Below are 26051 nucleotides of genomic sequence, written 5' to 3' on the forward strand. Positions count from 1 at the left end.
CATTAAATTAGTGGAAATATAGGTCCCTTTTCACCAAAACAATTCAGAATAAAAATGATCTATGGGAGTCTTTATGGTTACAAATTAAAACATCCACAACCCAGCAGAGAAAAGAGGGTTAGCCTCAATTTGATACTCGATTCCCAGTTTAATTTTTAAAGAAATACACATACCCTGAAGAAAATATAGAAAATGGATTCGTAGGAAACCAAGAATTACTACTATACAGGCTTTTTGTCTCATGAATTGTGCGCTGATACACTGTGTCACAAAAACTACTTGAAGCCTCAGTCTCCTTGCTGGTAAAAGGAGAAAAAAATGTTGGCAAGCTTTTATCTGCTTCCAGAGGAAGCCATGAAGGATAAAAGCACGAATCTTTGCCAAATTAAATGGAGCATATTTACTGCCAAATTAAAATCAGCAGGACTTACAGCTACAGCACTGTCACTACAGGGATACTGTGTGTTTTTCCAGTTACTCGGGACTTCCTGATAGGTGTATTCTTAGGCATTTTATAACACTTGTGGCAACTGCAAAAGGGTTTTGTTTCTCCATTTTATTCTCCAAGTGAATGTTGCTGGTATGTAGGAAACCTGTGGATTTTTTCAAGTTGATTTTGTACATGTCACATTATTATACTCAGGAATTTTTATAATTCTTAATCTCTTTTTCTCTCGGATTTTCCAGGGAGATATTGAAACCATTTGCAAGTAACGATAGTGCTGTCTCTTCATTTACAATAGACAATTGTAATTGGGTAGGACCTCCAGTTAAAATACTGAATATTAAGCAAGCATAGCACGTATCCTTGGTCTATTCTAATACAAACGATGTGTATACGTTATTATACAGTATATAAAAGAATATGAAAAAGAGGATGTTTTAATGTTGCACCATGAAATACAGTTTGCTGCATGTTTTTAGTAGATGCCCATTTTTACCAAATAGAGAGGTTTCCTTTCTAATTTGCTAATAGTTTGTTCAGTTTTTTAAAATCTGGGTTGGGTAGTGCATTTCATTAAATGCCATCTGGGCATCTATTGACAGGAGTCAATGGTTTTATCAATGACTTCCTTAATGCAGTGGATAACAGGGATACAGTTCCTGGGGCGGAACCACGAGTGCCTTTTTGGAATAAGCCCTACTAGGTTGGAATACGGCATTTAACAAATACGTTGCTGGATTTGATTTGCTAATATTTATTTAGAATTTCTACGTTCAGAATGAAGTGGGGTTTGTTTAGTGCTCTCCTCTGCAAGTTCTGGTGTCAGAATAATGCCAGAACTTGTCGACTGGCAGAAATTATTTTCATATTCTCTATGCTCTGCGACTACGTAAATAAATAGCTCACTCTAAAGCCATACCTTCCAACTGACTAATTCATTTGTTTCAATTACTGTAATATAAATGTTTTCTTTCAATGGGCACACAGTATAACGAAGAATGTTAAATACTGGTCAGTAGTACCAGATTTCAGCGCCAACTTCATAACCTACACAATTTTGGACCTTAGGAAGTAATTTTTGTTTATACTCTCAGGGATGCTGAAATAAATGAATTCATGTGAATAAAATGCTCTTAGGAAAGGTAAACTGTCTTTAAAACATAGGTATTGTCTATAGGTACCTTGTCTCCTGTTAATAGCACTGGGAAATAAATCACAATATTGTTTTCTAACTTTTAGGACAAAGACTTGCCGTAAGTAGCAATTCAGCTTCTCACAAATTATTTCAGAACCCTGGGAGAAATTCCAGATTTGTTTTTAATTAGTAATGTTTATTTTTTAGAGCAGTATTAGGATTACAGCAAAACTGAGCAGAAAACTCAGAGACTATTTTATTATAAAATAGATTTAAGAATGAAAGAGTTGTCAGTTTCTCATAATTGTGTTTCTGCAAGTTTCTTATTATGTTTAAGAAAAAAATGCTATTTCTTAGGAATATATAATTTTACGACTGTTAGTTTAATTGTCAAGTACCATAAAGTTTTAAACCAGCTTTGTTCCATTTAATGCATTTTGCCCTCGATTTTTAAATTATCATTGCTGTCATTTTTAAATTTATGTATGCCTGATATATTTTGTCTACTCTTTTACTTTCTACTTTTGTATCACCATTTACATTTTTTTAGTTAGCTTGTATATTTATTTAGTTTGTTGGATTTGTCTTTTTTATGCTGATCTGAGAGTTATCTTTTATATAGCAATATGGTAAACATAAATGGATTTAGGTAACTAATACTTTTTATATTAATTTAACTTCTGTTTTTGTTCCCTTGACACTTTTTTCTTATTATACTATGTTTTGTTTGCTTCATCCTCTTCAGTCCTTTTTTTTTTTTTTTTTTGGCCACACAGGTTATAGGATTTTAGTTCCCCGACCAGGGATCAAACCCAGGCCCATGGCAGTGAAAGCGCTGTGTCCTAACCAGTGGACCACCAGGGAATTCCCTGCAGTCCTTTAGAAAATGTAAGTTGTCTTTATAATTCTGCTTGTGGTCACATAGAGGTTAAAAAAAAAAAAACTAGAGAAATTCCATATTTTATCTAGCAGGTATAATTAGGAGCTGTTTGAGTTACGATTCTACCACAAATATACAAGTGTGTGCTCTTGCCTGGAGAGACAGGGGACAAAGGAAAATGAAACATGTAATACAAAGGGATGGACAGACCATGGGCAACATTTTCAACCCAATTAAAAAAGATTAAGTTATTCTGAAGCTATTTCCACATTAATATATTTTTAAGGTCTTTAGAAAGTAAAGATCTCGAAGGACAAATATGAAGACACAGTAAGTATGAATATTTTTCAGAGTTAGCACCGTAATCTGGGGGTTACTAATGTTACATTCTGTTTTACTCAAAGATTTTCACTAGCAATACCAAGCCAAGAGGATTCTCTCAGTTCAGCTACCTAGCAGAAGGTTCCATTTCTAGGGCTGCAAAAAAAAAAAAAAAGTGAACATGGAAACAAAGCCAAGTTCTTTCAGGGGCCTGGCCCAGACTCTAGTGCCAAAGGGACACCAAGTTCCAGACTTGCCTGAATCTAAAATGCCAAGACTCCACTTCCCAAGCACACAGTTTCTTTCTGTACCACCTCCAAGTTGCATTTAACATTGAATGACATCACTAACTCACAAACAAAAAGGTCTCAGCTCAGAGCCAGTCTGCTGGTATTCAAATGAGGCTGGTATCGCCTAATTCTGTGGGTTAAACTCCAGAGCTGAGAGCACCGGGCAGTGGCAAACTGAAGGATGTTCGCCACTGCAAACATCGTTCCTGTGGACCTGGTTGCTGGGGAAGGCGCTGCCTGTGTGGATGGCGCTAACGTGCATTTGCTTTAGAGAATTTTCAGTTCTGTTAGACAAGTAAGCTTGTGAAACATAGGCACATTCTCTCAAGATGTGTTAAGTAACTGGTCAGCAAAGAGGTTGTCAGACGCAGGCAGAATTCCCGAGATGTGTTAATACAATAAGTACTTAGCAAGTGGAGCGTGTGTGTGTGTGTTAGAAGAATGAAAGGGCAAAGAGATATACTCAAAAGACCAAATACACAAAACACACTACATAGTCAGAATACTAACTATACATGAGAACTGAATACCCATGAGGTCTTAAATCTGACCCCCGGTCCATCCATTTAATTAGCTGTGGCCAAGTGTACTCATCCCTGTGGGTTTCTGATCAAGTGTGTCACTGGCCCAGGGCAACTCGCACCTATGGGCCCTTCTCTCCTTGTACCCCCTCTCCTGCCAGTGAGGAAGGCTGATGTGCAGAGTGAGGCAGGACACTGCACATCGTGTACCCAGGACCCAGGTAGCGTGGCCCTTCCACCCCACTTGCACCCTGTCCTAAGAGTGTTAACCCATGCTACCTTTTCCCCCTTGCTCCTGGCTGTGTTTTATATTGATTTAGTAAGCTATGCGATTCAAGCCCGTTTTAATTTGGCCTGGGAGTCTTTCTGTCCTGGGACCTCTGGGAGAACCTGCGGGTAATATATTTGGAGGCTACCAGGGTACCAGTGACATCTATGTGAAAAGAAAGAGGAAAACCCCAAGTGCCTGGGAGGAGACACTCTCATTGGCACTGCTAACTGTTACGGGTTGAACTGTATCCCTCCCCAAAATTCATATGTTGAAATCCAAACCCCCAGGATCTCAGAATGCAATTGTATTTGGAGATATGGTTTTTAAAGAGGTAATTGTATTAAAATGAAGTCTTCAGGGCAGGCCCCAATCCAATATGACTGGTGTCCTTATACAAGAAAAGGAGATGAGGACAGACTGTGTGTGCATACGGAGGAAAGACCATGCGAAGACAGAGGGAGAAGGCGGCGCCCACGAGCCAAGGAGAGAGGCCCCGGAAGAAATCAACCCTGCCCACCTTGAGCTTGGACTTCCAACCTCAAGACTGTGAGAAAATCAATTTCTGTTCTTTGTTATGGCAGCCCTAGGAAGCGAATACACCACCTAATTATCAGAGGCATCCTCTCTTCGGGGAGCCATTCGCCCCCTCTCCACCCTCATGTATGTGTTGGGAATGGAAAGGGTCCTGCTTCTTGGAAAAATTTTCTGGTCTCAGAGAGTATGAGTACCCGAGCGAAGCCAGGTAAATCACAGCACCCACCCAGCTCAACACCCACCCCTGGAGTTTTTCTTACCAGTGATGAAGGTGGGCAGGTTTAGTCTCTGTGTGCAGGCACTCACATATGTGGTGCATCAGTTATTTCCTAAGTTATATTGTATAGTAATGTGTATAAATAGTAGACTACCTGCCCCAAAGGTTTTACCAATTTACATATGTGCCAACAGTTTATAAAAGGCCCATTTCCCTAAACTATGTTTTTAATACTAGCCAATCACTTTTCAGTGTTGTTTTAATTTGCATCTCCTGGATTGTATCCTGAGGTTCATATGATATTGGCCATTTGTATGTCTTATTTTATAGCTTGTCTGTTTCGGTGCTTTGACTATTTTTCTTTTTGTATGTTTATATTTACCCTTTTAATATGTTCTAATTTTGCAAGAGCTCATTCTAAATTAAGGATGCCAACACTTAATCATTTGTTTCCTAGCTTTATTTTTCTAACTTTATCATTTTTATATAATATATAAGTTAGTTTGGGGTCAATTCTACAAACCTTTTGATCAATGTATGATCGATTCTATCAATCTTTCCCTTAATGTTGTGGTTTTAGAGTTATGACCGCACAGTCCTTGGTGGGGGATGATGGAGCTTTTCCTACTACTATAAACACTGACTCTATGAATTCTGCATAATTAAGGAAAACTTTTCAAAATGCCATAAATACATGGGCTGCTCCCATTCTGACAAAAACCCAGGAGCTAGAGAAATAGAACAATCATTACAGCACAACTAAGTGGGAAGAGCAAGAGACCAAAGTGTTCATTCACTACACACACACACATCCTCTCTAGGAGCCAGGCACTGGTCAAGGCATTTGAGATAAACAGTGACCCAGAGAGACAAAGTCCCTGCCTTGTGGAGCCTCTGTTCTCCTTGTAATGTGGAGAGAGAGACAAGGAGCAAATCAGGAAGACATCTAATGCCGTGTGTCCAATGAGGATGAGTCTCTGGGCAGACACGAGGTGGGTGGTAATAAAGGGGACAGGGTGGGCATGGTGGGAGCTGGTGGTGGTCAGCTACCCACAACCACCAGCCATTCATCTGGCCCTTGTTACTGTCTTGTACAATTACCTTTTCATGCATTTACACTGCTAACTTCATAATTAGATGATAAGTTCATTTTGGGACACAAGCCTTTTATAGTTCTCTTGGCATCCCCCCAGAAGGCCTTTTCCATAACAGGCTACAAATCTCTGATTACACACAAATAATGGAATAGAGTAGTAATGTTTTCAGCACCTCCACACAAATGGACAGCAACCCCCATGGAAAATGAGTTATGTAACCAAACAGAATAATGCACCAGCTGCAGAATTTCCTTGGTCTCTCAACAGTTAGGCACATGATTCTGACAAAAATTTGTGATGGAAAGTGCTTCATACTGAATTTACAACCAAGACAAGATTCTGTCTAAACAGGAAAATCCCTGACCAAGCACCATGTGCTTAGTTAGCACTTAGCTGTATCCATGTTACATTACTTAAGGCTGACAGGGAAGGCACTGTCCTCTTTTTACAGACAAGGACACAGACTCAGAAAGCTCTGCCGGCCAGGAACTGGAAGAGCCCATTTGAGCTGAGCTACACTGTGGTGCCTTTTAAAACTGCAGAGAAGGAATTTATGAAAGATAGCAGTACACTTAAAAGAAATATGTTTATGTTAAAGGCACTATCAAAGAATTTTAAACAGGGAAAACGATAATGCAAAGAATTAACTCAGAAAAACAAAGACTACAGAAATAGAGAAAAACGAGTCTACAAAGAGTCACACAAAATAAGACAGCAATTCAAGATAAACAGATAAACCTGGAAAACAGATGGAGAGGATTCATGTCCATACAGACTTTTATGAGAGAAGCAAATAGAGGCCATAATCAGGAAAGTGACTTTGAAAAGTTTTCCTAGAACTGAATGACATTCTCTGTGAAGGAAGTCAAATGGGCGAGCTGGTATGTGGGTTTTTCCAAAGAGGAATTAAAGACAAATTGTAAACAGCAGAAATAATGCCAGGTAGTTACCGTTCTGAAGGTTGAAAATCCATGACAAATTTTTTAGAAAAGCTTTGAGAAAATTCTTTCCTTTTAAAAAGTGTACAATTCAGTGGCTTTTAGTATATTCACAGAACCATGCAATTTGTAAGCTGGAAGAAATCTTAAAAATCATGTAGCCTAGTTTTTCTCAAGTGTGCTCTACAGAATGCTTCTAAGTCTCACAGGCTACAGTATGAAAAAGAATTTTCCTGGCCAATTAACTTGGGTAAACACAGCGTACTTGCAGACTCTATCTCCCTCGTGATGCAAAACTAAAGTCTCCGAGAAGCCCCAGGATATCCTGATTTCAATGACATGGAACCTCTTTTCCTGGAACATGTACTAACTAGTCCATCCAATCAGTCTCCCGGTAAGATGTTTCAGAAAAACACTGATTTATACCAACCCCCCTGATTTTCCAAATAAAGAACCAGAGCCAGAGAAGACTGGCTTCACTGAGGAGTCACTGCTCTTCCAAACTGACGTGTGAGTGACCATGTGGAAGTAGAGAGGGTTTTCACTCTTCACGAAACAGCCAACACCAAATCTTCAGGCTTTTAGTCCCGTGCTCATTCTACAATGCTACGCGCCCAAACCTGAAGGTCTGAAGCTGTATGACAACAAACTCCCACAGCTAACAAGTCCTCTATAAGAAGCCACAGAGAAATGAGGACTCGTACACGAAACAAAGAAACGCACAGATTTAGGAAACCAATGTGCCCACACATTGAGAGTCCAAAATCATAAAGAAAGACAGAAAAGTTCAATATGATACTATGAGGAAATAGAGAATTTCACACATGAGCTCTGGACAGGGGTAGGTAAAAGTAGGGAACACTATTTCCTAAAACTAGCTCTGTGCCACCCGGCAATGGGAGTTTGCTGTACACTTACCGTCCTCAGAAGAGTGAGGAACGAAGACATGAAAGAAACACTGCCTGCGTGGATATGTGAACCCATGTTCAAAATGGCAGACAAGTAAAATACAGTGATCACCTTTCCAATCAAGCATTAAGGAAATATCTACCCCTGAATAAGCAAGCAGAAACGGAAACAAACAAGAACAATAAACACAGCCCTGAGAGCAAAGGAAAACAACACGTGTGCTTCACATACACAATTAAATATGAACAAGAAAGTCCTCTATGAGAAGGGAGGTTGGGATTGAGAAACAAAATCAAATCATCTGTTGCTGCCGGGGTCACCCCTACTCCACCCACATCTCTCCACCAAATGCTCCAGCCCCAATGAGCTTGTATCTCCCCATTATCTGGCCTTTTCTTGGATCTGGGCTTGAGTGCAAGCTCATCCCCCATGCTCTCACCTCTCACCTGCAAACTCCTACAGACTCTTCAAGAGCCAACCCAAATACCCCCACACTCCTGGGTCACCTTTTCCAGCTGCGAGGGTTGCACCATGGGTGAGCCACACCATGCTTTCCCTTCCCATAGGCCTGTTTTTATGTTTCTCAAAGCCTGGCCACATCTGCATCTGCTTACATGCCTGCCTGCCACGTGGTCCTGATCTCCCCCGGGGCATGAGCTCTGTCCCTGTGGCTGCTAACGCATCAGCCCCAGCAGGGCTGTGGTCATGTCATTACACCGACAAGGACCCACGCTCAGAGCCCCAGGACAGCACGTGCCTCCCAGATTAGCACCTCCCTAAATCTCAACAGGGAACCTATGCCTAAGGTACAAACCAGGGGCCCACCTCAACAAGGAGGGAAGTGAGGCTTAAAGAGATTAAGTGTCTCGTCCAAGGTCACTCAGCCAAAGTAGAGGAGCCAGGACTCAGCCTGGGCAGTTGGCCTCCAGAGCTGAGCCCTTAGTCACGATCTGTATCTTATTATATCACAATATCACAGCCCCCCAAACACTCTCGGTTAACCAATGAAATGCAAGCTGAATTTCAAGGAATACAATCGAATCCCTAAACAAGAATACTAATACTTCACTATTCTAATAAGACAAATACGATAAAGTATTAAGAAAATGAACTATAAAACAAGCTAAATTAAAAACTAGAAAGAAAATGGAAGTAGAAAATGCATTGATAAAAAAATCAAATCTCTCTCTATAAAAGCCCATATGATAATCTAAAGCCCAATCATAAAATTAAGAAAACACAAATTTATAAAAATACCACAAATAATAAAAATACCACATTTACATGTCTGGAATAGTCATCATATGTTTAAAAATAAGTGGAAATGAGAAAAAGTAAAATATAAAACTAAGATGAATATAACAGTAAGTAGATGTCTTAAATTAAGATTCTTGAAGAAATAAGATAAATTATTAAAGAATTCAAATGTTTAATTACCTTAAGTGACTTGCTTCTCCAAAATGCAGGAAAAAATTCCATTAATCAACTCATTTTTTTTAAAATATCAGGTTTATTTCTAAAGCCCAAGAATAAGCTCTCCTGAATATTTATATTTATACTAATATTTAAATGTGTTACTTGCTAGTAAGTTACATATATGGTTTTTTGCACATATATAATATTACATTTAGAATGTATATATATATATGTAACTTATCAGCAAATAAAAGCTAAACAGAGAACTGGGTTGAGAGAGAAGGCCTGAATTCTAGTTCCTCCTTAATCCAAAGTAACTATGTACACATGCACATACTTATTCTATCTGAACCCACATTTACGAAATATATGACAGGACAGATGCAGGTAAAAAAAATTATAAAGTAATGAGAGAAAGAGTGACATGACTAAATGAAGAGATATTCTCAGAAATGAATAAGAAATATTATAAATATCAATTAAAATTTCCCTATAGTATACAGAACCCGACAAACTGAAAGCTGAGTATATGTGAGAAACAAGTGGATAAAAATACTAAATAATATATATTTTTAAAGGCAACAGTGATGTATTTATTATATTTAAAACATAAAATCACAATTGTCAAACCATGTAATATTCGTTTTAAAACATCTATAAAAGGTATAAAATAAAGATATTTCAAAAACAGATTGCATCTATCTTAAGGATTTAGTTCAATAACAGGAAGAGAAATACCCTTCAATTAATGTTACTATTCTTGAATCCAAGAGGTATCAGAATTAAACCATACCCACCTCCACACGCAAAGAGGTATGAGAATATAAGACTTCTTAAAACATCATTTTACAATCTGAACAAAATAGTCTATGTGTCCCAGTTTGAGAAGATAAATTTTATTTCTGAAAAAATGAAATCTACAGTACTATCACAGGGAAATACTGGGAAAACATAGGGAAACAACTGTTAAATATCCCAATATCCCAATATCCCAACAATGGGAAATATCAAATTAGTAACACAATGGAAATCTAAATAGTTTCCATACCAGTTATTTACAAAAACTATGTTAAAACATGCAAACATTAGATCTGTAAGCAAAAGTGCCTGAAGTCTAATATGTGTATATTAAAGATCACAAAACAACTTGAAACAAAACAGCTTAGAATTTAATTATTGCTGGGTTATTTTTATGAAGTTGCTTAACATCTTACAATAAAGTATTATGTATGTGTTTTAAAAAGAGAGGCCCCGCCTTGTCACCTGTAGCATGCAGAAGGACATGCTGTGACAACCCGGTTACTCACACGTGATGCAGCATTAATGTCACTGAGTAGCGGAATCGGTTTAGCAGTATTACTGTCAAGGACACCTAACAATAGATCATGCATTTAACCCCTACCCTTAGGACCAGGGTTAACGTAGGCAAGGGAAAACTCATCCTCTTATGCACATTTAGTGAGCTTAGGGATATAAATCAGTGTTAACCTTCTACTTGCTTTTCAACCCAACAACTTGTAAAGATAGAGTTAAAAGAAGAGCAAATGTATTTAACCTACTAGCAATTTGGGTTATCATCATCTCATTTCAGCGGACAGAGTCATTAAACCACACGGTATGGATTTATCACAATGGAAAGTGAAGACAAATACATCCTCCACTTCTCCTACACCACAGTAAGCCAATCTCTTATTTTGTGTCCTTCTGAGAATAAATGGTAAGCCTATTTTTCCTGGTGCCTGAAGTAATAAAGAGAACCACATAGGTCGGAAGAGAAAACTACAATTAACAGAACTTCAGGGAATTGTTTCTCTTCCTGCATTGCCTTTTTCCTGATCCTATAAATAATAACATTACCTCATGCTGGCAAATCATGCTGTTCAGATACAAGAGGCAGGCTTGCTCGTCAACAGATGCAGAGAAACGCTGCCACCCAACAGCTCTGATTAGTCAATATGCCCCCGAGATGGGTGCATGGGCACAGGTCTCCCTGGGTTTGGCATTTCTGTGCTGGCCCCTACTCTCCATGACCCCCGCAGGCCTCCTGCCTCTTGTCTCTGTCTGAGAAACTCATCACCAAGGGGATCAACCTTCACCTTTCTGTCCCTGCCACAATCATGAACTAAGGAGCTAAAAAGCAACACAGACCTCCTGCTTACTGTGGGGAGCACCAACGAAAAATGTAATTTCATCAGTAAAAGTCCAGAGAGAAAGGACCACAGCCTGAAATGATGAGTGGGAGGAAGATCCAGAGCCAGAACACACGCACACTGGGGTCAAAGCGTAAGGGCCTTTCACACAGAACCGTGCAGGTAACAGAAAGTAAGGAGATGGCTGGGACTTCCCTGGTGGCGCAGCGGTTAAGAATCCGCCGGCCAATGCAGGAGACAGGGTTCGAGCCCTGGTCCGGGAAGATCCCACATGCTGCGGAGCAACTAAGCCCGTGCACCACAACTACTGAGCCTGCGAGCCACAACTACTGAACGCCCGCACGCCTAGAGCCCGTGCTCCGCAACAAGAGAAGCCACCGCAATGAGAAGCCCGCGCACCAAAACAAAGAGTAGCCCCCGCTCACCGCAACTAAAGCCCGTGCCCAGCAATGAAGACCCAACGCAGCCAAAAATAAAAATAAATTTATTTTTAAAAAAATCACATCAAAAAAAAAAAAAAAAGAAAGTAAGGAGATGGAACACCAAGGTGACAAAGTAAAGGTCAACCATCAAAACCATCCCTGCAGACATTATTCATGGAGAAAAGAAACCACAACCTATCACACACCCTGCTCAGAAGCAAGGACCGGGGGAGAAGTACAAACCAGAGCAGACTGTGCAGTGAGAAGGTGGCATTTATCAGAGAGAACCAACAAGGCAGCTTTGAATACGAGAAAGATGGTACGAAAAGGCCACACACACACACAGACATGGTAAAGTTCACTAGGACTCCCTCAGTGTGGCCTCAAGGCCTTGTGCACACTCCCACTTGGTCCTCGTGAAGTAGGGCTGTCTCCGCTGTAACTGAGGGGCTGTTATAGCACAGGGTCCACCAGGCTGAGCTCAGGGAGCACAGGGGCTCAGCCTTCTCACCTTGCCACTCCGGCAATGAGCACAGACCCCATCGATATCCAGGTCCTTTTTACTTCCTGTAAATTTATTTAATTCCTTTCTTTAGAGTCACACTTCTTTAGCCAGCCCATCAGAATTTCAACATCTGATCCAGTACCCTCCTTAGCAGGCCATCCTCTTACACCAAATGTCAAGACATTCTTGCACCATCTTCTTCTGCATCGGTAGCAGAAACAGGTTTAGGTTCCACCAAGAAAAGTAGACAGTCCTTGATAACCAGCTTCCTCTCTTAAAGAAACGCCGTCACTCACACTGATCAATGGACTTCCTGCCAACAGACTCATCTGTTCATTTGACAAACACCCACTGAGGGCCAGGTCTTGTGCTGGGCCCACTTCTGCTCCTGACAAGCAAATGTGTGGTTTTTTGATGTCACCATGCAGGATATTCAGAAAGTACGGGTCCAAGCTAGGAAGACAGTCTCAAAATAAGAGTTCCCAAAGTGCATAAAGTAACTTCATTAGAATATGTCCATCAACTGTCATTCATTCAAATATTTGAGCGTTTAGAGACAGATAAGTAGACTAATATTAAAAATTAGTTTTATAACCAGTCACACCATACAAAGTATGTATATGAAACTATGTATACACACAAAACCAAGCATGTGTATCTGTATATTATATACTAAATAGACTGTTAAAGCGGGAGGAGAGGGGAGTTGTGCAAATCTGTATTGTTTAGAGAAAAAAGAGGAGAGAATTAAAGTTTATTAAAATGTAGACTTGTCCCTAATACCTTTAAATAATCAAGAAAAATACTCATTAATCACTTGTACGTTAATCGACTACCACTACCACCACTACTGTAGGTTTAATGGGATGGAAATAAATATAAAATTCAAAATTATAATTATCAATTCATATTTTAAAATGGAGGTTGCTATATAACCCTTGGGTCAACTTCCTAACATCTCTGTGCATTATGGAAATTCAGAGAAAAGTAAACATGGGTACGGGACAGTAGCTATAGCCCCTCTAGCTACACACATGCATCTTACCCATCACAAGCCTAACTCTACTGACAACTCTCAACACCAAAACAAGTTCTTTCTCCTAAAAAGAGAGCAAATTTGGTAACACTACTTCCCAGGCTTAAGCACTCAGTAAGAATAACAACAACCATCACACCACTACTTGGATAGCGTTTATCGCATGCTGAGTACTGTTTGAACCCATTTATTCCTCACAGCAACATGCTAAGTCACATGGGAAAAGTCAACAGGACAGGTAAGGAGGGTAAGACAAGAGGGTGGAGAGGGCCAGAGGTGGGGGTACTTCAGACACGCAGTGGGGAGAAGCAAAGGTGGTAAAGAAAGAAAACTCTTCCTGCAGTCTGGCCAAGACTCCCGAAGAGCAGAGAAGCTTGGCGTCCTGAGATGCACAAGGACCCCGTGTACCACCGACGGCATAGAACTTCACTGCTATGTCAAGTCAGGCCACAACACCGGGGAATAATGAAGACGCGGCCACAAGGGTTATGCAAGTGGCAGGACAGGGGTGGACGTGTTAAAGACCACCCTCCCCTACGGATTCCAAACTGTCCCAAACAATGAAGGGCAAAGTATGTAAAAAGCTGTCGATGACACTGAAAGAGAAAGTGGGCACCTGCACATGATTCGAAAATAACAAGGAAAGTGAACACTAACCAGCCCGTGTTGAGCTAGTCACCCTGTATGAGGGCAAGCTTACATGAAAGCAGCTGTGCAAATAACTTCTTCAGTGACTCAGAATCTAAAAAGTTAAGTCCGTGTCATATGATGCACCTGTCAAAATTAGAGCCCCAGACCATGTTCCCTGGAGCCTGTCCATAAAAAGATCTCAAGGCGCCCTCTCTCTAACCTAAATGCTCACTGAAAAGAAAAAAGGTTTTCTGTAAACAAATTCATCAACGAAGCCCTGTGTGTTTTCATAAACTGAGTTGGGAGCTTAGAGGCCTTACAAAAAGCCTCTGAAGACCCATGTCACAGCCTCTCTGAGCAATTCTTCATCAGCAAATGAAGGATGCCACCAGCTGATACCTTCCTGCATGCTCACCTGGGAAGACGAATGAAATGCCACTGTCCAGGCACCGTAGTATCTCAAGTTAGCCCTAAAATTCTGTTATCCTCTAAGACTTTGGGAAGAGCCAAACAGAAACAACTGTCACACTTCACTTGACCCTCAGGCCACAGCTCACCAGTCAAGAGCAGTAACAGGTCTTTCAGTCTTTTTTTCTTAAAACCAAGTATCAGTCGGGTAAGCAAACTGCCCCGTGACAAAGGAGTTCTAACAACCACCACCGGCACTCAGATTCCAACCACCACCGGCACTCAGATTCCAACGATCCACCATGAAAGAGACTGAACGTCTGCTGAGAGCGATCATGGTCACTGTGTACCTCCCCAAACCGTGCTTGTAAGAATCCTCTGATGGTGCTGTGGCTTCCTCATTTCTAGAATCATCCCAACGACAATGAACGACCGCTCACTGTTAGCATTCACTCCATCCCTAATAGGGATGACTTGTGGACAAACTAAAATCATGCCACATTGAGTTTTTGGAGAACAAATAAGTTATTAATTTTGCTAAAAGTTAAGCATTTTTAAAAAATATTTGTTTGTTTATTTATTTGGCTGCACCAGGTCTTAGTTGTGGCCTGCAGGATCTTTAGTTGCAGCATGCGGACTTCTTAGTTGTGGCATGCATGTGGGATCTAGTTCCTAGACCAGGGATCGAATCTGGGCCCCCTGCATTGGGAGTGTGGAGTCTTAGCCACTGGACCATTAGGGAAGTCCCAGCATTTTTGTTTTAAAATTAAAAATTAATGAAAATGGGAAGCATAATGAAATATAAATCCTGACTTCTACATTTCTATTTAACAGTTTCAAAACCCAATTTAGAGCATTCATTGATCAAGGGAGTGAGGAGAGAGACATCTAGTACATGCCTGATGCTCTGGCCTCATTGCTGTGTTGTACACAACTGTAAACGTCAGGCTCTCACCCCCACTAGGCAAACCTCCTTTGAACACTAAACCTAGTATCTTCGAGTTCAGAGTTATTCAGAATGTCAATTGCTTAAAGGAAAGGCATTACACATCTAAGAAAGCATTTACCCTGCACCCAACTTTCATTTCAGAAAAGGTCACTCAAGTGAGAAGGCTGAGCCAATTAAAATGTTCCTTTTACGGGGTTATTTCCTCCTGCACAAACCCAAGGGAGTAGAGAAACCTGAAGAGCTTGAACATGCTTCCCTACATGCAGGACCATAACCCTGAGCTTGAAAGAAAAACACACTAACAGCAGACTGGATTGCACAGGAGACTGATCTACGTTTTTAAGAGAGCAAGAGAAAAAAAGAGCAATGTCACTGAAGGTACGTGAGCCTGAATGCCAAGAAAAGCAGTCTCAAAGTAATGAGAAGAAAAATGACTTGGACATGGGTTTAAGTAAGTCAGATCCTGGAGAGCTTTCTGTGCTGTGTTTCAGCTGTAAATTATTAGTACAATCTTTAAAATACAATTTCCATAAATAAAGGGAAGGCGTCCTCGGATTTAAGAAGGCTCTCCATGAAGGAAAGAAAGTATTGGGGAAGTAATATACTCTCCACTGCCAACAAAAAATTAGTGAACGCGTCACCTCCTGTGCTCATGAAAGCGTTCCTAGGCAAAAATCTTCCAAAGCACTTGTGGGTTTTTTCGATGGGTGTGCTGAGAATGCCTGGTTAACTGAGGGCAGAGGTTATTAAACCTCACATTGCTGCACTACTAGCTACTGGTGAGCCTGTGGGTGGGAGACCTCAGAACAGTCACCTTCTTTCACATGCATGATTAATTTCTTACAAAATTTTCGTTTTTCTTCAGATCCTCATGCCCTCAAGCAAGCAGACAAAAAAAGCAATGCAAAGAGAAGCAGAACCCCCTCAAAGGCCAGGGCATACTGTTTTTCTGAAATGAGACAGCCTGGCCTCGCTTGCTGGGTGACCTCGGAGGTCACGTGAAGCCCGCTAAGATCCCTGTGTATCTTTCCTGTAAGATGCAAGGGGATGATTTTCTATCTCTGTCGCAGGCTTGCTCTGAGGATCACATGGGATGGTGTATGTGAAACCTCTGGCACAGGACCTAGACACATGCATGAAAAAGTAATACCAGCTACTACTATTTCAAAGCCTTTGCTGTCCTTGACATTTCGGGCAATAACTTGTGTATAAATCAACTGTCAGCCAGGATGAACATTTGGAAACAGATTATTAGTAATTCCAGAGACGGAAAAACAACGTATCTCATGTTCTTTAACTAAGACGCTCCCAAGGGCTCCTGTGCCTTCAGCTCAGGGTGCAGCATCTCGTCTCATCAGCGCCAAGGGACCCCGGCCCTGCTTCGCCCACAGCTGCAGAACAGAAGGTAACTGACTAACACCCCGGGTTCCTGGAAGAGGCTCCCACAGCAAGGATGCAACGCAAGGCACAGAAACAAGATGTTACTCGGCCCTATGACATTCGGGCTCCTTGTGATACTACCCCCCCACAAGTAAGAATTATAGATTCGATCAACAGAAGGCTTTATTTTTAAAAAGATGGGGAATGCACAGTACCTCTAATCGTTGTATGCGTCCCTTGAAAAACATAAAGAGGGAAGAATTTGGATAAGCAGCTTCTTTTTTGAGAAGAATTTCCTTCGCTTCATCCAGGCCTGCTTTGTTATCACTGCCATCCAGGGCAAAAAACGGGCGGACCACAGTATGATACCAGAGCAGCGCTAATCTAAAGGAAGAGGGAGAGAAACCGTGAGTGACAATGACTTTTCTTACAGTGTTTCCACTCTTTAAAAAAAATCAGTGTGTGCTCTTCCAATACACACCCCTTCCAAAAAGCTCACTAGGCAGTCTCTGAAGAAGTAAAATCAGTATCGCCCCCCATCTTAGTTTTATCAGTATTTGGAAAGCCACAACTTTAGAGCACAACATATAAATCAGCATACTCCCATCGGATAAGAGAATAAGGTCACAGAAGCAAGTAGCTCTTCTGAGGCTTCTAGATGGATTGCTGACGGTATCATTTATGTAAATCTCTGCATTCTACACCTTACTCGTCAACATGTAAATTAGAAACAGTAATTGGTTACCATGAATTTACTATCCCCTTAAAATTACTCTTTTTACAAAAGGAAAATGTTTTCACTAGTGTTCACAAAAGTTAGAGTGTAAGCCTCAGACTGAATTTAAATATAGGAACCACAGGCAAAATGGTACAAAATTGGGTTAAAATAAGTGAAAGGACCAGATGAAGGGCCCTTTCTCTAGCCACTGAGGCTGTTCAATTTGAAAACCAAACAAATAAGTAAGTTACTTAAAATTCTCCCACTTCAAACGTGTCCCTTTCAAAAAAAAAAAGCCACATTAAACTAAGTAACAAAATAGATTCCCCGGGATTGGCTTTAACCAACACAATATTTTTATGTAAATGTATGCTTCCAGCATGTGCATAAATTTGGTCCTCTTCTGGAGATCAGACTAATTTACATTATTATTAATTGAATTCATTCCTTTCTCAGAAAATATTATTAAAAAAGACAAATTATCACAAGTTACAAATCTGTTAAGTCAAATTAATAAAGGACCATTGTGTCATATAATGAGTTTGTGGAGGCATGAATATTTTTGCAATAAAAAATTAATGACCTTTTTAATAGCTACCAGCTGATTAAGAGTTAACATCCAAATTCCTCAATACTGACATGAACAGAAATACAGCACACTAAGGTTCTCTGTGATACCAAAATCTTTGGAAAAATTCTGATAAGTGGTGTAATGTCAAAGGACATCCAGTATTTGATAAAATTATTCTAACTGCAAATGGTAGTAGATATTTACCAGATTGAAAAAAAATCACATCATTTTTAACTGATGAGGAAATGGGTGAATCCTTGCTCTGGATGGTTATAATGGCTTCTTCACACTTTTTGGTTTAAATAATTATCATTTAAGTTTAGTCTGAACAACAATAACTCAATTTAGTTGAACACCACAAACTCTCCAAGCCACATGTAAGAGACCAATGGACCAACCAGAATCATCAAGGAAAATTACCCAACATGAGGATATAAGAACAGAAATTTCAGAATCACAGAAGAGTCTTATGAAATGTATATCCCCTTAAGTCCAAAAATCAGGATTATCAATCTCAGTGACTAGTCAGGGTCACAAAAACTTTATAAATCATGATCATTCTGCATGTTTAAAATACAGGACTCAACAACAACAAAAAAATTTAAAAAGAAAAGAAAGAAAATGGTCAAGACGGACTTTCCACAAAAATAAATAAGTGAATAAATAAAAATAAAATAAAATACAGGACTCATGAGACTTAAGAACAGTGCTCTGGTCTCTAAAGTCAACTTATAAACACCACCAAAAACATGGTCCTTGGCATTGCACTAAAAGACAGAAAGGCATGGCAGCATGTCAACCAACCAAGCATTTTACCTGAAGTTTCCTATAAAGGTTTTGATTGTCGTTCACTTACTTTCAACACTATATTATCTACCAAAGCATTGCAATATAGCTACTCACGTAGCTAAAGGGGCCTTCATGTCCTTACTTTCGCTTGCATACATCAGTGAAGAAAGCCCCTGTAGGCGGTCTCCAGGAAAACCCAGCAGGTTGATGATTTTGAGCAGGTTTGGGGGCACCATGGATATGCAAAGGTGAAAAAGGCCATATCCAAAGCTCACAGCACCTTTCAGTCTGTTTAGAGACTCCTCAGACACCCCTTCAGCCACAATGTGATTATCATTTGCAGCGTCAGAAGTCAAGGGCTCTTCCGTTAGCTTCTTCTGATACAGCTCCTGGAGGGCATTGATGTCCAAATAGCATTTATTGTAAATCTTCCAGGCTTTCCTAAGGATCCACCCACCTTTTATATATGCTATAAAGAGAAGGGGAGAAAAGCATGAAAAAACAAGTATTCAAAATAATTTTCCTACATTAATAATAAAGATATTGAAGAATGACCTGAAAAAACAAAATTTTAAAAAACAATAAAAATTATTACCCATCATGAAACCTTCTGTTCTTCATATGGCTTAAATTCCTTATTTGTTGTCTGTTTCCCTTTACTAGTCTGGATGACCCCTTGGCAAGAACCATGTATTATTCTGTTCGTTGTATCGAGCCCCTCACGCTGAGGTGAGGGCACAGCATCTAATATCTGCTACATGAATGAATGCAAGCATCATCTGAATCGGACTTTTTTCCCACGTATTCTGTGAAACCCTCTACCACATCCCTGAACTACCTGAACTATGGCGCTTTCCGGATAAAACTCTTAAATTTGCGTACCTTGTGCTTCATCCCTCCTCAAGAGCAACTTCTAAATCTAAATTTGCTGCTAAATTTATACCCAAGCACCAAGCATGGCGACTTGCCAAAAAATAAAACAAGCAAAACAAAACGATTAATAGTTATCGGGTGAACAAACGGCCAGATTATTAACAAAAATGTCATTAGCATTAAATACAAAAATGCAAGAATCCCCAATGCACCTCTATTCAATGCCTATTCGTGGCTTAACCGCACCTAGCGAGGCTGGGGGGCTTTATCTGGTGTGTATGACAATGGAGCTCCCCCACTGCCCAGCCTAGAGAGCTCCAGGGAAGGAGGGTGGCAAAGCAGAAGCTATTCACACCGCAGGGTGAAAATTTGTTGTTTTTAAAGCCACTTCCCTTTATTTCTGTTAGGCCAATTTTCTTAACATAGCCACCTTGAGAATGTGTGCCACAAAGGCAAAGGGAGACATAAACCTGGGATTTACCCTGCTCCACGCCCCACCGGCCCCTCTCAGGTCTGAGTCCTGCCTCACCCTCTCCTGCGAACATCTTTCCCTTCTGATGAGGAAGGGAAGTGGGGGCGTCGATAGACCTGTGCTTGTCTGAGTGCATCACCACCACATATCTGGGGAAAAGGTCCTCCACAGGGAGTTTTCTGTAAAATGGTTCTCTAGTAACTATAGAGGAGAACTTGGCACCGTTACCAATAATGGTACTGATACTCTGACCTCAAAGCACAACAGAAGACAACAGGAACCGTGTACCAGGCTTCCAGGCCCTTTAGAACAGCAGGGAAAGAAGTGTTTTAATTTATTTTTGAATGACATAAAATATATAACATAAAATCTGATTTATAAAAGTCCAATCCCTGAATTGAAAGTGATCTAAGATTATACGGCATGTGCAGAAAAGAATTAACATAGCAGGCCTATTGCTCTCCTTTGAAAGGCCTGTTTACAAGGTTGGCCCTTGGCTGGTATCTGGGAACTTGGATTTGGGAGGGGTCCCATCATTCCCAGAACCGGTAAGATGGGCTCACTGTGCCTACAGTTTGCATGAACAATGTTTTATGTGGACACCTGCTTTCCTTCTGGAAGTCTGGGTATGCACCAGGCAGCGGGGTGCCTACGTGGTCAGTCCCCAGTAAAAACTACAGATGCTGAGTCACTAACCGGCTTCCCCAGTTGGTTACATTTCACAGGTGTCGTTATAATTCACTGCCAGGAGGATCGTGCGCATCCTATGCGGCTCTTCTGGGAGAGGACCCTGGGAAGCATGGGCCTGACTTTTCCTGGTCTTCGTCCCTGTGCCTCTTCCCTTTTCTAATTTTGCTTTGTGTCCTTTCACTGCCACAAATCATAGCCATGAGTATGACTATCTTCTGAGTCCTCCTAATCACTGGTCTTGGGGACCCCTGATCCATTAACTCAAGCTACTATCTTAATTAAAGTATCAATTTTCTGGCAAACGATGACCGTATCTCCTATGGGATCACAATTCAAAACACAACCATCCCACAAGTTCTGGATGATGAATGTCCTGTAGTCTAAGTGCACTGCAAAGATTGCTACATGACAGGATGAAGAAGTAAAAGGAACCAGTCTACAAAAGCTTTGCTGGGGGGCGGGTGGCGGTACTATGTGTATAATTTATTGTTATAAAAGTAATACGTATCTGAAACAATTTATTTTTATTCAGTTCAATTTAACAAAAATATTTACTGTGCTAATCTTACTTTTAGGCACTGTTCTAGGAGAATCAAAGAGAAATAAGACATAGATCCTGCCTTTAAGAGGCTCAGTGACTTTTTCCCTCCTAAATGGAAGTATTGTGGGAAAAAGAGAGGTTTGAGAAAACCTAACCTTGACACTTCTTTGTATGCTAGCAAAGTGTTTAGGTGAATCCAGTACACCCACAGACAAGAAAGGTGACTCTCACTTATGATCCAAAAAGCCAAAGATTGAATAGAAAAACAGAAAAAGACCAAGAAAAAGGAAACTAAAATATATAGTCCTGAGAACACAAAAGCAATTGAATCTAACTGAAAAGAAATAATAGCTGGCTACAGATAAAAAATGAAATAAAAAGAGGAAAAGTAAAATTGCAAAACCCTAAAAATGTCAACGAGCTACTAAGTTCCTATCACGTGCCTAGGACTGTGCTTGGCGCCTGAGGGACACAAATGAACTATAAGACATACATCTCAGCCCTCCAAATGCCCAATAAAATTAGAAAATAAAAGTGAAAAAAATGTGTGTAACATAAGACTATATATGCATATGTTTATTTATATGGTCCACTGGGTCATACATAGAAAAACGAAAACAATGTTGAGATGATGAGTGAATTGCCCTTTCTTTATTTCCTTTTTGACAGTCAATTGTTTCCTATGTAATAAGCACATACATACATTTAAAAGTGCAAAAGAAGTATTGCAGGATTTCAGTAGAAAACTTTACTCCCTCCTGTCCCCAAGCCTAACTGGAAAGTTACAGGGAAAAAATTAACCCCATTTTATCCTGTATTTTCCAGGCTACTGTCACTTTATTGAGGACGCACTTAGGGAAATGCAGCATTCCAGGGGAGAGCAACAGGAATGTAAGTATGAAGGGACAGATGGAAAGCTGTTCAGAGGCAGAGTGAATCAGGGGACAAGCTGGGCCAAGGATGGGTGCAGGCATGATGCGCCCAGTGGTACCCAGCTAAGGGAAGGACGCCTGCTCAGGAGAAGCAGGGGCTCCCTAAAACTAGAGTTAAAGGGACTAGTGTTAGGGAAACAAGCTGTAGTAATCCAGATCTCAGGTGAAGAGTTACAGAAAAGAGTGGCAGCAATGGAAGCAACTCAATTAACAAAAGGAAAAGAAAACCAACATGGTAAAAACCCATTTTTACAGAATAAAAATGAAATTAATTCAACATCTTTAATTTCTTGCCTAAGATAAGAGCTTAGATGTTAACATTTACTTTAAAAGCACATGTTCAAGTCTCCAGTAACAAGCTTTAAAGCCCTGAACTTGAGCCGGGTAAATAGAACTCAAAGTTTTGACTCATCGAAGATTAGAAACTGAGATGTGTACAAAGTTAGGACCTAGAGAGAAACAGATTTTTTTTACCACTTTTTAAGTTCAATTCTGCACTGAAACAGGTCCCAGGACTCGCCCGACTCCATGTCCCAAATGCAGTGACCTAAACATCTGAGCTCAGCCAGACTCCGACGGGAGGAGCAGAGGCTGTGTGAGGACCGGGTGGAGAAGCTGCGCTCCGGGCCCACAGCACCGCGGCCCCAGCGGGAGGGACGCTTAGTCAGCTGATGCCCAGCAACGCGGCCAGGAGCAGCCTCTGCCCAACAAGCAGAGAAAACAGTTGAACCCTGGGCCCCTCAATCTGCTCGGGCTCTCATAGGCTCCTCTGAAACGTCAGACATAAAACATTCAACCATCGTGACTGCGTCCCCGGAGGGCTGCACAGAGAGCAGAAAACCAGACTGTCCGCCCTCCCGTCAGGGGCAGCCTCAACCAACCAGACATGCAGGAGAGATGGGAAACGCTGTCCCCATAACGGGGGTGGGAGTCCTCCCCTAGAAAGGGCAAGAGTTGTCTGGAAAATGAAAATATCAAGTTACACTAAATGGATCCTGGAATCAATTTTGTAAATTTTTTTTTTTTTTTTTTTAGCAGGGATTGTGTCTGGTGAGAGGCCCTACCATAGCATTCTGTCTGTTTGCTTGTCCTGGATGAGGCTGGTTAGTCCTGTAATGGAAGGGAAGTTCAGCCTTGGCTTCCTTGTGACCCACATAACAGACTTCGGAAGGAAAAAAAAAGATGATTTCGTTTTCACTAGTCAGCCCACCTCCTCATTATTACTTTTACCCCCAGTCAACAGGCTTCTGATAGACTCACTTCTCCAATCCCAACTATTCTTGGGGCTTCCTAGGGCTCAGTATCATGCGTCTCATTCCTGAACGACATCACCCTTCCTCCATCCCTCTCTTTAATTCACATTTATATACCCACCATGTGTTAGGCAAAGGCAGCATATCAGGTGACAGGCACACAGATAAGACAACGGACTTCCATTCTCTATAACCCTGCTCAGGTTCAGGATTAGGGATCCTTGACCTTCCCAGCAGAGTTGAGGAATTGCTCATTCCTTGTGCAACCTCTCCGACTAACTTACATGTCTAATGTCTAGTGGTGGAAGTATCACTCTGAATGAGAATTTATTTAGTCCTCTTTCTCCCTCCCCCACTAACTCTCAATAGCCTCAGGGCAAGAGCTACATCTCATTCATCTCTAGACCATTAGCATCTATCACCTTCCAGAATTTGACACATAGTAAATGCTCAATAAATGTGGAGAAAAAAAAAAGATAGCAGGTAGACACAGTCCCTGCCCTCAAGAAGTTTCCCATCTGTTACTGTGGGCAGACATGTAAATACAGATGTATACAGTTGTGTGACAACTGCTCTAACTGGCTATGGACAGGGTCCAAGCAGAGTAACAGAGGCTGTATGATGAAGTCAGTGAGGAAGGAGAACATGAAGGGAGTAGACCCAGGCTGCACCTGGGGAGGCACAAGAGAAAGACAAAAGGGGTTCCAAACCGAGAGGGCAGCGCACACCAAGGCCCGAGGCGGCAGGGCCTCAGAGACCCGCAGTCAGCCCTGCCAAGCTAGAGGAGGTGGCGGCGAGGTAGGGGGCAGGTTCTTCCATGCCACCCGAGGAAGGAATCTGCACTATTCCTTGTAGGCGATGTTGCAGTAACAGCTAAGTGTCTGAAGCACAGGTGTAACAAGGTTTAGAAAGAGCGCTCCAGGGGCATCGTAGAGAATGTGGTCTGGAGAAGCATCCGGGCCAACAGGAGGCTGTTCTACTCTCCCGGGGGCTCATTCCATAGGACGGAAGGCGCACGTGCGCACGGGGGCTGAGGGACAAGGCCCCGAGAGCCTCGGGTTTCTGGGCCATTGGGAGACTGGTGGTTCATGTGACCAAATGAAGGTGAAGGGAAAACTGTGAGTGCTAGGAATTCAGATATGAAATAAGAAGCCCACAGCTCAGATCCTGGTTCTGTCATCACTGTGTAAACCTGTTCAACCTCAAACAAATCATCCAGCCTCAACGGCCTCACCTGTGAAACAAGGAAAACCCAATCTCATCTGAGGAAAACTTACTGAGCGTATGTTATTGCCAAGAATAGTAAGACATGGGGCCGATCTTCAAGCCCAAAGGAAATACAGGAAACACAAACAAGGTGCCAAAAGCCATCAAGTTGGTTTAAAAATAAATACTTTTTGTTACTAAAGTAATTCACATGTGCTCACTGCAAACAACAACAACAAAGGCCTTTGGATAATAGAGTAAATTAAAAAGTAGTACAGGAGGGACTTCCCTGGTGCTCCAGTGGTAAAGAACGTGCCTTCCAATGCAGGGGATACGGGTTCGATCCCTGGTCCGGGAACTAAGATCCCACATGCCGCGGGGCAACTAAGACCTCAGGCCCCAACTACTGAGCTCGCGCACCTCAACAAGAGCCTGTGCGCCACAACTACTGAGCCCGCCCACCCTGGAGCCTGCACACCACAACTAGAGAAGAGAAGAGGAACAAAAAACCCGCACGCCACAACTAGAGAGAAGCCCACGCATCACAACGAAGAGCCCAAGCGTCACAGTGAAAGATCCCACATGCCTCAACCAAAAAGATCCCGTGTGCCGCAACTAAGACCCAACGCAGCCAAAAATAAATAAAATAAATAAGTAATAAATAAATCTTTAAAAAAATAGTATAGGAAAACAGACAGAGAGGATGGGGTAATTCACTATAAAGAAATTCATATGAGACAAAATACAGGAGCTCTTTCGAAAGTCAGAAGGACTAACAAATTCACACAGACTCACTCTTACCTGGAGCTCAGGTGAGTGTGTACCCACACCCACTTCTGGGCCACCTGATCAAGGGGTGGGGGAGGACCACCTACAACAAACATCTCCAAGGAGGGGTTGTTCCAAAACAATTATCCATCAACAAAGTTTAAGAAACGGATCCCAACAAAGAGTAAATTTTTCACAGTTTTATAACCCAGAGGGTTTCTGAAAGGCAAATGAAGCACATTTTTAGTTATGTCTGTTTGTTTGAGACAAATACTGAGCTGTTCATAAAGCAAATGACCATTACATGTGTTTATTAGAACCTGAGGTTTTCACGTCTGTCAATTTCCTTTCACTATCAATATTACATTCAATAAATTATACGGCATCAGGAAGAACCAAGAGTGCTGTTAAAAATCTATGATATGTAAAGCAACTATACTCCAATAAAAATTACTAAAGTAGGGCTTCCCTGGTGGCGCCGTGGTTGGGAGTCCGCCTGCCGATGCAGGGGACGCGGGTTCGTGCCCTGGTCCGGGAAGATGCCACATGCCGCGGAGCAGCTGGGCCCGTGAGCCATGGCCGCTGAGCCTGCGCGTCCGGAGCCTGTGCTCCGCGAGGGGAGAGGCCACAACAGTGAGAGGCCCATGTACCGCAAAAAAAAAAAAATTACTAAAGTAAACAAAACACAAAAAAATCTATGATAAACAGGATTAAATAGCTGATTAATATCAACTTTTTAGGAGAACAGGAAAAGGTCACGAAGGTAATTTGTGAAGGAAATACA

At 41.4% G+C, this 26051-nt stretch overlaps 1 protein-coding gene and 1 long non-coding RNA gene across 5 annotated transcripts in view; one reads left to right on the forward strand and one right to left on the reverse strand.

Annotated features, from left to right (window-relative positions):
• TTC39C (tetratricopeptide repeat domain 39C) overlaps positions 1–26051 on the reverse strand; it is a 101374-nt gene that overhangs the window by 20699 nt on the left and 54624 nt on the right. For all 4 annotated transcript variants that reach the window (XM_004273748.4, XM_033435307.2, XM_033435308.2 and 1 more), the window contains 2 exons: positions 18647–19001; positions 16670–16838 (listed from right to left, as the gene is read on the reverse strand). In XM_004273748.4, coding sequence (XP_004273796.1) covers positions 16670–16838; positions 18647–19001 — 524 coding nt within the window. The remainder of the gene's footprint in view (positions 1–16669; positions 16839–18646; positions 19002–26051) is intronic.
• LOC125961185 (uncharacterized) lies at positions 16731–22774 on the forward strand. Its single transcript, XR_007471526.1, has 3 exons — positions 16731–16861; positions 21934–21999; positions 22547–22774. It is a non-coding gene; the product is annotated as an uncharacterized LOC125961185 (long non-coding RNA).

The sequence above is a fragment of the Orcinus orca genome, chromosome 15 (genome assembly GCF_937001465.1).
Source record: "Orcinus orca chromosome 15, mOrcOrc1.1, whole genome shotgun sequence".
Classification (NCBI taxonomy): domain Eukaryota; kingdom Metazoa; phylum Chordata; class Mammalia; order Artiodactyla; family Delphinidae; genus Orcinus; species Orcinus orca.